Genomic DNA, 11388 nt, shown 5'->3' on the forward strand with positions numbered 1-11388 from the left:
AGTGAGAACACACATTATTATATATATTAACTGTAACCTTATAATTGACATAGTTAATATACTATTATTATACTCGGTTGCATGTTAATTATTACCGCGTGCCTTCGTTGAAGGTACCATGTGAAGAACTTATAAATAAATATTTAGAAATTTCATGGGTAACCACTCTGTACTTACGGGTCAAATTCATGGAATTCTATGGATTCACACTTTTATTTTCTAATTCATGGCAGGAAATTGATGGAGAGTCAGTATTGTTGCAGTGTTAATTAAGTGGGAATAAATAGTATTTGATGTATTTTATTAGTTTGGGAACTATATTTTAAATGCTAAATCATGACCATAATTGTCGCATTTTATTATGGGGTTAAATATTTTAGTTTATTTAGAATCTCCTAATCACATTACTTTTTTAATTTTATGATTCCTTTCTGATTCCATTAGATCCATTCAATTTATATTAATTAGTTCGAGATCTAATAATAGAGCATATGAATAATATATATATTCCTCTAACTCATTTTTTAAAAGGTAAAATAATTGCTCGATTCACCTAAACGTTCAAATTTTACGGAAATGCTCACTAAAGTTGAAGTTTAAACAAACAAGCACAAAATTCTACCTCACCTTGTGTTCATGTATTGTAATTGATCACATACGTTGACAAGAATAAAATTCTAGACTTTTTTTATTTTAGAAATTTTGATACCACGTCAATAAAACCAATTCACTTGAAAAATGAAATTGTTAGGTGTGATTTGAATAATAGTTTCATTATTAACGATAAAAAACATTAAATTTTGGAATGTTCTAGGATATCAAAATAATACAATTTCAAAACAAGTTTCAAAACCCTAACTCAACATTTTGTTGATGTGTCATTAACATGAATTTTTGTGTGAAACTAATAACGTATAATTATAAATCTTTTTATGACATTTATTATTGTTGAATTGAATATTTAATCACATTTGAATTTTGAGGTGAGTGAAATTAAATTACCAAATCATTTATAAATTTAAAAGTTTATAATCCTACATAGCACACAAATTTCATTTCCATGAAGCATATTGTAAACTAAAATACAATGGGCTATGAATAAAAAACTCAAAAAATAATATAAAGAAGACAACGTTGTAAAAGGGATGTTTAATTGTCCATATACGTATAATTCTCTAGAAAAGGTAGAATATATGCAATTTGTCTAAAACCAGGAAGAGGCAACAACAAATTAATTAATTGATGCAATGACTCATATGGTAGTGTAGAAAATACATAGACCCAATATGGTCAAATAAGTTGTCAACATCTCAAAATTTATTATAAAGTTAGGAAGTTATGATGCAATTTTGCCCCTCATAATAAATTCCCAAATCCCTCTTATTTCTTTTTAAAACCCTATAAATAACCATTTCTCCACCTCCTCATTACACCTCTAAAAATATATTTCTTTTCTTAATTACCACCATTTTTCTCATATTCTTCTTGCAACAAAGCTCTTAGTTTCGCCTCTTAATATTCAAGATTTCACAAGGTTAGCTCTTAATTACCCTCATAATCTTAATTATTAGTATTTTTGCATGTTAAATTTATTCTCCATTATTGCTTAATTCAAGAACAACCTTTTTTCTTTTCTTTTTTGTAGTATTTATTTTGAAGCTTCATGCATGCATATTTCTTCTTTATTTTCTTGATTTTCCGTTCAACGTTAACATGTTCTTGAACTACTCCGGTCACCGGAAACTACTAATATAAGTAGACTGAGTCGTTATTAATTTTATTTTCTTTTATTTTGACCAAGAATAACATAACCGCCATAAAAAATATAGTAACAAAATTTATTTGCTTTTAAAAAAAAGTTGCCATAATCGCGAGAAACACTCCGAATATGAAGAAAAACAGTTGCAGTAACCATTTACTATAACCACGCGGTTCATTCGACCGTGTACTTCACTCACTCTTAAAACGCCAATTCATTCGTCGTTAACGCGCGTCTGTGCTCACCGCTTAACAAGTTTTGTGGGGTTATTTTTTTAGTTACTCGTGTTTTTTTGGAAGTTTTAGTAGAAAAGTACGATATCTGAACCGTACACGTAGCTTACCTGGGTCCTAAGAGTTGACTGGGCCTGTACACTTGGAGGCCCATTGGATCCCACTAAGTAGTCAATCTGTACTTTCTTTCAGATCCAGGCGTCCATTAAGTGCTAGGTTGAACCGGGCCCACGGGGAAGGGACACGTGTGAGGTGGAGATTTTAGGGTTCACCGACAAGACGTAGCTTTCAGGTTAAGAAAAAGGGCTGTGGTGGTTGATTTGGATTTATGTGGGGGCCCACGATTAGGAGTCAGTTATTTTGAATGGAAGAAAGAGATGGGGACTAGTACCTAAATTAACGGTCATATAAGTAAGGTGTTGAATCTGCTGATGCTGAGAGACACTAGACTACTTGTAGCTGGTTCTTTGATTTCGATTTTTTTAAAAGTAATTATTTAATATGTTTTTTTAATAATTTTCTAAAGTATTATATAAGTTTAAGAAAAATATACTTTTATAAAGAATAGTTTGACGGCTAAGTTGCTTTTGTTGCATCTTGTGAGGTCACGGGTTCGATTCAGATCTCGACAACCAATTATTTCAACTTTTTTTTTTTTTAAATATTAATACTAACAACTAACCCTGCTAATCTATGCTACCCATGTATTTGGTAGGAAAACAATCAGTTTTTATAAGATATTGCAATTAATTCTGTAAATAAATTAGTTCGAAATATATATATATATATATATATATATATATATATATATATATATATATATATATATATATATATATAATTATTTTTAATATTATTTTTTCTGTTGAATTTATTTTTTTTATTTTTTCAATAACATGCATCATAAATTTAAATAATAAAATTAGTAGAGTTGAAATATTTAAAGAAATTATTAAAAAAAAATCTCAGCACAAAGCATATTTCCATTACAAGATGGCAAAATGATTTTTTATACTTATTTATAACTTTTAACTATTTTGCAAATATATTTAATAAATAGTTTGATGGATTGAAACAATGGTATTTAAGTCTCAATAAATCTTTTTTTTTATGAATAAGTCTCAATAAATCTGATAAAAGATTTATGAAGGGAACTTATTCGCGAAGGAAACTTACTCATAAAATTTATGACCATTTTTTTCAGTGGTATAGCTATTTTGAGAATAAACAAAACATAAAAATCTCCTTTATTTTTAACTATGGAGATTTACCAACTGTGAGATTTTCTAATTTTGTTTCTGCAATTTATACGTGTCTTGTTTTTTCTTTAAAGAATCCTTTGCAAATCTATCTAATTTTTGAAAGAGAAACAGAGACATACTTACCAGCTTTTTATCCACCATTAATGAGTTTGCATGAGATTTTAATAATCAAGCCATGTGAAGTTAAATATCTTTTTGCAGCTTTTAATCCTATGTTTAGATCAGAACCTATAAAAAGTTCACAACTCACTAACACAAGTCTTTATTAAAACATGAATTGTTTTGTTCCTTTTAAGATTAGGAATGTTTATTTCATACAACTAGTCGACGTAAAAACAGATTTAGAATATTTATTTTATACAACGGTCGACGTCGTTTTTACAACGAATTAATGAACATTTATGATAATAAGATATTGTTTATCTTTTATTATTAGATATTCTAGTATTATAAACGTCTTGTTAATTTATTTTACGAACGAATGACGTGATAAAACCGTAGCATTATATAATAATGTTAAAATTTGGGCACTTTTGTCTTTTATTAGTGTCTTGTTTATGTGATAGGACCTTTCATTTAATCTTTTTAACTTGTCCTCAGAAAAGCTCTTTTACTAATAAGCTTCACGATTAACCAGCTGACACATAATATTGGTCTTTTGTACTTGCTGTCTTTATTTTATTTTTATTTTCTTCACGCTTTCGGTTTCTAAAGTCAGGAGTCCTTTTCTTCATTTTTATTTTCTTCCTTTTAAAATACACTTAAAGGTCAAGTTAAAACTTTAAAATAAGGGTTAATTACATATAAAATCACCACCTTTACACGAATTTTCAAAAATAACACGACCTTTAAAACGTGTCAATTCAGGGCATCACCTTTCATTTCTTTTCAAAAATAACATGGGCACATTTTTTGATAAAATTTTGCTGACTTGGACACCCAATGAAAGTGCCACGTGTCACGCCACGTCAGCAAAAATGCCACTAAAAATGTGCCCGTGTTATTTTTGAAAAGAAATGAAAGGTGGTGCCCTGAATTGCCACATTTTAAAGGTCGTGTTATTTTTGCAATTTCGTGTAAAGGTGGTGATTTTATATGTAATTAACCCTTAAAATAATTAACTTATGGCATTCCATGGTTACACGTGTCTCCCGTTGACGTGGAATGTGCTGGACGTTAGGGTTCAATCAGTTTTTTTTCAAGTCTTTTGAAATTTGGTTAATATTAGGGGGAATATTGTATTTTATTTGGAATTTGTTTAAGACATGCATGCAAAACTTACATATAAATATTATAAAAAAAAAATAAGGTAGTTATGGAGTGGAGCCAGAGGAAGAAACTAAATGCATTGTATAATTCGTCTAAAGTTGTTTGAAACATTTAAACTCTAGCTCACGTCAATTTCATCTGAATCGGATGATAGAAACGTTTCAAAAGTTGGCCATGCATTGCCTAGTCATTCTATCTCTTATTTTTCTTTTTAGGCCTAATCACTCAAAAACCCCTCACCTTTAAACTTTTTTTCAATTCTACCCCGACGTTGAAAATTTGTCAATTTTACCCACTTTTGAATTTTCCGTTTTCAATTGTACCCCAATATTTTAATTTTTGTTAATTTTTTTACTTAAATGATGAAATCATTCAATTAATTAAGTCTAAACATGAAATTAAATTCTTTTTTATTCAAAAAAGTACAAATACGTCCTTTATTTTAAAAAACTAACTAAAAACCATAATCAAATTAACACTAATTTAAATTCTTAATTAATTTAACTAAATTTAAATAAATTTTAAAAATATACAATTAATATATGCAAGACATGGAGAATGTTTTAAACAAATTTCCAAACGCAAAAGACGTTAATTTAATTTTTCAGGGTACAATTGAAAAATAAAAATGCAAAATAGGGTAAAACTGACAAATTTTCAACGTCAGGGTATGATTGAAAAGGGGCTAAAAGGTCGGGGTTTTTTAAGACATTAGGCCTTCTTTTTATTATTATTATTTCCTTTTCTCTGACTCTACATCTTCTGTTATATCAGTTAATATTAAATTTTAAAAAAAACTATGTATTTTGAAAGAGACATTTCTTAAAACCTTAAAGCAATTTTAACACTATGATGTATAATTATATAGTGAAATAGTAAGTAACAAACTAAGCTTATGTTGTTCACAATCAACTTAATTTATGCCTTTAATTAGGGTCATAGATATGAGACTTCCGCAGTACTTTGTAATTTTTTCGGGTTAACATTATGGCCAAATGTCGTAAAAATGTCAAACCTTTCATAAAAATTTCACAAAAGTCCTAACCTTTTAATATTGTCGATTTTGGCCAAAAACTGATTATTTGGTTTCACAAAAGTCCTAACCTTTCAATTTTGTCGATTTTGGCCAAAAATGAATTATTTGGTTTCACAAAAGTCCTGACCTTTCAATGTATGTGCATGCCACGTAGGTTCCACATAGGCAAATTGAAATCAAATTGAGAGTTGATCACAATTGAAACCAAATAATCTGTTTTTGGTCAAAATCGATAAAATTAAAAGGTCAGGACTTTTATGAAACTTTTATGAAAGTTTGACCTTTTTACGATATTTAGCCTAACATTATTAAGCTATATACTTTATTTTAAAATGAAACATTTAAATAACGTGACAAAAATTACAAGGCATGCATTTTTGTGTTGTCGACATAAGCAATATAGTACCGAAATCATTTAATATTTCTTGTTACTAGAAAAATAGATATTTGGTTACTGAGATGAAAATAAAATAAAATTATAATCGTTCTATATGAATTGGTAGCCACGAAATTTATTAACCGAAATATTTTATTATCAAATATGGAGTAGCATATTATTGCTCCTTCAAATGGACAAGCTGATGAAGACCACGATGATGACGAATGTCACTGTCAGTGTATATTTATATTTGTATATTTTAATATTTCATGGGAGTTCCCTTAAAGGGACCCATTGTTTTGGAAATGAAAAGAATGATTATAAATAGAAGATAATTGAAATTATAGGGCAACATTCCAAATTCAAAGACTTGGTAATGTTCTCACTTAGGAAAACATAATAATTTGTGTTGTGATTTTACTGATAAGTTGCTCTATTTTTGGCTCTAATTTTACGTAGATGTTCAAGATAAATATTGCAAAGTTCAATCAGGCTATGGGATTTCAAAGATTACCTTCCAACAAACAGAAAATGCAGAATGTCAATCGCTCGAAAAATGTAAGGGCATCAAGTCTAAGCGGAATCAGTCCCGTTGATGTAAATTACAACTCATGGATGGTAAGTCATAAGTTAGTAGTACGTGTATGCTAAGTAATCAAGGAACAGCATGATGGCTAAAGTGAATTTCGATTTTATCAGGAGGAACATCCTTCCGCATTGGGCTCATTCGATCAGATGATGAGAGCGGCAAAAGGGAAGAAGATCGCCATTTTTTTAGATTATGATGGTACTCTCTCTCCGATTGTCGATAATCCTGATCATGCCTTCATGTCTGATGAGGTAAACATAATAATGTGTATGTAAAAACAAATACATGTTCAATAGAAGTTGTATATTATATGTGAACGACATTGCTAAAGCTAGAAACTACTGTCGTGTTTTCTGCTCACAGATGCGCGCAGCAGTACGAGAAGTTTCAAAGTATTTTCCAACTGCTATAATCAGTGGTAGGAGCAGAGATAAGGTAACAACAGAATCTATTTTGTAACTTCTACATTTTATTACGAATACGATTAATAAATGGATCGTGTTTGTGTTGACCTAATCGTGTCAACATAGTGGACGTCAACCCACTTTGACACTACTATTTTGCTGTCTAAGGAAGAGTCAATATCTTGATACATACTATCCCTATTTTGACACAGGTAAAAGAATTTGTAAAGTTAAGTAATGTATACTATGCCGGAAGCCATGGCATGGACATTATGGCACCACCAAGGCCAGTGAAGTCCTGCGATGGGAAATGCCATGCTGTTTCCACTGACAAAAAGGTAACACATTCTTCGTCTTTGAATGATTTTGGAGGCTTTCTGCGTGATTATCCGTACAGATCAGATGAGTTGATATTTTTGGAAGACAGAACATGTTTTTCCCTGTAACTAACAAATACTCTGTTCAATTTTGTAGGGGAATGAAGTTCGCTTCCAACCTGCACATAAATATTTGCCTGCGATGCAGAAGGTAAGCTATAAAATTCCAGCCTTATTAGAGATCAAGTAGAACTATGATTCCGTCTTACTTGCACAGACAACACCATATATGAAAACTTCATGGCTACATCTTGTTATTCAATAACAAGTAATTTTTTTGTGACAGATACTGACAGAACTGAAAGAGAAAGTCATAAAAATACAAGGTGCCAGAGTAGAAGATAATAGATTTTGCGTCTCCGTACATTATAGGCTGGTTAGAGAAGAGGTAATGTCATATGTATGCTGTATTGTGGTACAAATCATTACAGGAAACAAATTAGATACCTTCATTACACTAATCTAGTTCTGTTCATTGTTTTGGATATATGAAAAGTATTCTAACATAGAATTGTTGTTGAACAGGATTATGAATTATTAGAAGAGAAGGTTAAGTCCGTGCTTGGCAATTATCCAGATTTTCATTTGAATTGGGGTAAAAAGGTAGGGATTTATCTTTTAATTTTATGCCTAAGATTTTACAAGATTTTCTCTTATATAGTAATACCTATGTGAAAATTCATATGAAGGTAATGGAAATACGGCCATCAATAGAATGGGACAAAGGTCATGCACTCGAATATTTACTTGACACTCTAGGATTGAGCAATTCCAATGATGTTCTTCCGGTCTATATTGGAGATGATCGAACTGATGAAGATGCTTTCAAGGTATATAACCTAAGAGAAAATTATCATTTAAGACCATGTTCTTCCGGTATCAGCTATTAATATATAATTTAGAATTCTCATTTCGATTTATAGTGTTCTTCCGATAACATGGATTAAAAAAAACGGTCCAGAATAAAATGATTTACCTTGACAGTCAAGGATCAGTTGGGTTAATCTTTTTTAACATGTCTATACCTCCGAGTTCTCAATGTCATCTGAAGATATAGAAAATTATCAGTTAGTTACCGATCGAAAGCTATTGCTTTTGTTACAAAGAAAGCAAGTGATTCAAAACTTTCAAAAAGAAATACAGTAGAGCAAAATGCTGCAAACTAAAAGTTTATGTATGTTCAACAAAAGATTTCAATTAGAATCATTCATTCATGGTCCCAAGTTTCCTTAAGTACTTAAATGATATTGTTTAAATTTTGCAGGTCATTCGAAAAAGGGGTGAAGGCTATCCAATAATTGTGACATCCAGTCCGAAGGATACTAAAGCTTCATACTCCTTGAATGACCCGTCGGAAGTGTTAACTTTCCTGTTACGGCTAGCAAGGTGGAGGAAGTCTTCTAGTTCGAGTAGATCACTAGCCCAAATATGGGGTGTAGGTAACTGACATCAAGTTTTAGTATTAGGTACAAATAAACAGGTTCGTGTAGATAAAGTGAATTGGAAGGGAATCTGTGGAAGGAAAGCGAGTCTTTTTTTAGCGTCTGATCCTCCCGCTCCCGAACCAGCTATCCGATTTGACACAGTGTGTGTATCAGTGTATGTAAATTACCTTTCAGTAACAGACTCAAAAAGGGGAATCAAAAAGAAGTTATGAAATTGTCCTTCTAGAAGGGAATTTAGCTTTGTTCTTTTGGTGTTTGGTGTGATTAGGAATGTAATATCTTATAATATATCTATGTTTAAATGCTCAAAAGATTATGAAAAACCTGACTCATTGATAAAATTCTCTACTTACCAACCAATCCCATCAGGCATCACAAGTAAATAAGCAATTTTATGATTATGCAGTGGTGTATATGTGTGTTTCGAATTATAGCTCTCATTTATGTTTTATATAAAATCAATCCAAGTGTTAAAACCGTATATTGGTTTCCGAAAGTAAGTTCTGTAAACAAACGGAGCTATTGTAGTTCAGCTTTCAGCTCGATAACAGCTCGTTCATTTGTATTCTAAATAAATCGAGCTTGAATTTGATTTTATGTTCGCTTATGTTCAAAGCTCGTATAATTGTTTATGAACAAATTCGTTTATAAGCTCGATTAAGAGTTCGTGGCTCCTAAGTATTATTCTATTTTATACCTGAAATCAACTTATTAATCTAAAACATCAAGCAAAACGCATCGAAAGAATTCCAAACGCTTATTTTGTCACCGGAAATTGCAGGATTTATCAAAAAATTAATCATCCAGCAGCAAAATAATCGAAAAACAAAATTATTCAGAATTGAATTTGAAACATAATCCAAAAAAAATAGCTCATAATACTCACAATTTCATTGAGTTGAACTGACATTAATCCTCTGGGCTTTTTGATCGAGTGAATTCAAAAATGTCAGCGATCAAACAGTGAGCTGAATTAAGTGCTTATAAAGAGAGTGGAACGACGTCGATTCGTCTATAAGTATGACTCGTCGTCTATTATTTAGCGCCAATCCATTTGTCGCGCTTTTAATTAGTTAATTTTTTTGATAATTTTGGGGGAGCGCTTGTGAGAGAAATCGAACCCACAGCTTAGCGCTTATACCTTTTGAACTAAAGCTCATTAGTTAATTAATTAATTAGTTTGGCTTAAAGATACTAATGTTTCCTCCCAGACGACGTCTTCTTTTCGACGTCGTTTTGTTTCTTTGGACTGACATCAGGCCTCTGGCCTTTTGGTGACCTTCCCGCCATATGAAATGGGCTTTGTTGTCTAATTTTTGAGTCCATCTCATTGTATGAAGAGAAAATTAGGGAATTACATAAATAAGTAAAATAATAGCAAATACCTACCGCAATTTGTGGACTTAACTTTCATACCTAACCGCCTCAACCAATTACTTTTATACCCTGATTTATTTGTTTTTATACCTAAATAATACTCCACGTGTTTTCATTGTAACAAACTTCTTCTTCCTCCTCAAAACTTTCAGCTCATCTTTTCTTCTCTTTTCCAGATCTCAAAATCACGAATTCTCTCTTCAATATTCTGTCAGATTTACTCGATATACTGCTACATTATTCAAATTCATTCATTACGATCATCAATAACTGCGAATTCAGCAAAAAACGGTAAAAATTTGTTCAATCGAATTGTTTTACAGTTTTAGTATGTTTAATTAGGTTTCAGAGATTTTTCGAACATTTTATCTAATTTAAAACGTAATAAAATTTATATTACAATTGCAAACTGTTTCATTCGTTTATTTTTTTTATCGTTTTTTATATTATCGTATTCATATAATTTCTATTTTAGTTTATATGTTTTTACAACAGTTGATAACAGCTTCAATGATATGTTTCATTAAAACTGATCTAAATTAAAAACGTATAGATCTGTTGCAAACGGTAAAAACTAAACAAAACAGTTTATTATTATATAAAATAAAGTATAGTACAGTTTCTAATAGTATAAAATGAATTATAACAGTTTCAATGTGTATAAACCTAATTTTTGAATAAAATTTAATTTTATATCAAATATTTTTAATTATTTTAAAGTTTAAAGCAGTTGCATATGTCATTTACATTTGTTGACAACAGTTGACATTAGTTTAAATCTTATTTTACATGAAAATATATCTATTGTAGGTTTAAATGTTGAAATTAGTTTAAATGTTGATTGACATTAGTTTAAATGTTAGTTGATATATTGTTTAACATTAGTTTAAATGTAAGTTTACATGTGTTTACAATAGTTGACATTAGTTTTAATCAGTATAATTTAGATTTTCTAATTATTTAGATTTTTTTATGTTATCAGATTCATACATTTTTTTATGTTATCAGATTCATACAATAGTTGATAACAGGTGCAATAATCTAATAATTAAATAAAACAGTTTATAATTATATAAAATAAAGTATAGTACAGTTTCTAAGAGTATCAAATAAATTATAACAGTTTCAATGTGTATAAACCTAATTTCTAAATAAAAATTATTTTTATATCAAATATTTTTCTATATTTTAAAGTTTAAAGCAGTTGCATATGTCATTTACATGTGTTTACAATAGTTGACATCAGTTTAAATCTTAT

General features: G+C 30.0%; 1 protein-coding gene and 1 long non-coding RNA gene across 5 annotated transcripts; one reads left to right on the forward strand and one right to left on the reverse strand.

The window, feature by feature from the left end:
• Positions 1–1403: 1403 nt before the first annotated feature.
• On the forward strand, positions 1404–8998 carry LOC126674073 (probable trehalose-phosphate phosphatase C). Of its 3 annotated transcripts, none has more exons than XM_050368447.2 (10): positions 1404–1534; positions 6398–6556; positions 6638–6778; positions 6891–6962; positions 7144–7269; positions 7406–7459; positions 7595–7696; positions 7834–7911; positions 7998–8138; positions 8573–8998. In XM_050368447.2, exons 2-10 carry the CDS (start codon positions 6398–6400, stop codon positions 8753–8755), a joined length of 1056 nt encoding a protein of 351 aa, XP_050224404.1. In that variant the 5' UTR covers positions 1404–1534; the 3' UTR covers positions 8756–8998. The 3 variants fall into 3 exon arrangements, with proteins under 3 accessions (XP_050224404.1, XP_050224403.1, XP_050224405.1); XM_050368446.2 differs by lacking the exon at positions 1404–1534 and adding an exon at positions 6048–6170; XM_050368448.2 differs by lacking the exon at positions 1404–1534 and adding an exon at positions 6224–6311.
• LOC126674074 (uncharacterized) lies at positions 6854–9820 on the reverse strand. Of its 2 annotated transcripts, none has more exons than XR_008790316.1 (3): positions 9640–9820; positions 8285–8353; positions 6854–8147 (listed from the first exon to the last, which is right to left on the reverse strand). It is a non-coding gene; the product is annotated as an uncharacterized LOC126674074 (long non-coding RNA). The 2 variants fall into 2 exon arrangements; XR_007639435.2 differs by having other exon boundaries at positions 6854–7445; positions 9640–9818.
• Between the last annotated feature and the right edge of the window lie 1568 nt (positions 9821–11388).

Source organism: Mercurialis annua, linkage group LG3, assembly GCF_937616625.2.
Source record: "Mercurialis annua linkage group LG3, ddMerAnnu1.2, whole genome shotgun sequence".
Taxonomy (NCBI): Eukaryota; Viridiplantae; Streptophyta; class Magnoliopsida; order Malpighiales; family Euphorbiaceae; genus Mercurialis; species Mercurialis annua.

Bases quoted from the DNA above. Each gene is read 5' to 3' on its own strand.
- LOC126674073 (XM_050368446.2), top strand. From the start codon at position 6,129: ATGGACAAGCTGATGAAGACCACGATGATGACGAATGTCACT. The intron at 6,963-7,143 runs GTAACAACAGAA...ATTTTGACACAG, and splicing joins GTGGTAGGAGCAGAGATAAG to GTAAAAGAATTTGTAAAGTT. The intron at 7,460-7,594 runs GTAAGCTATAAA...TTTTTGTGACAG, and splicing joins ATTTGCCTGCGATGCAGAAG to ATACTGACAGAACTGAAAGA.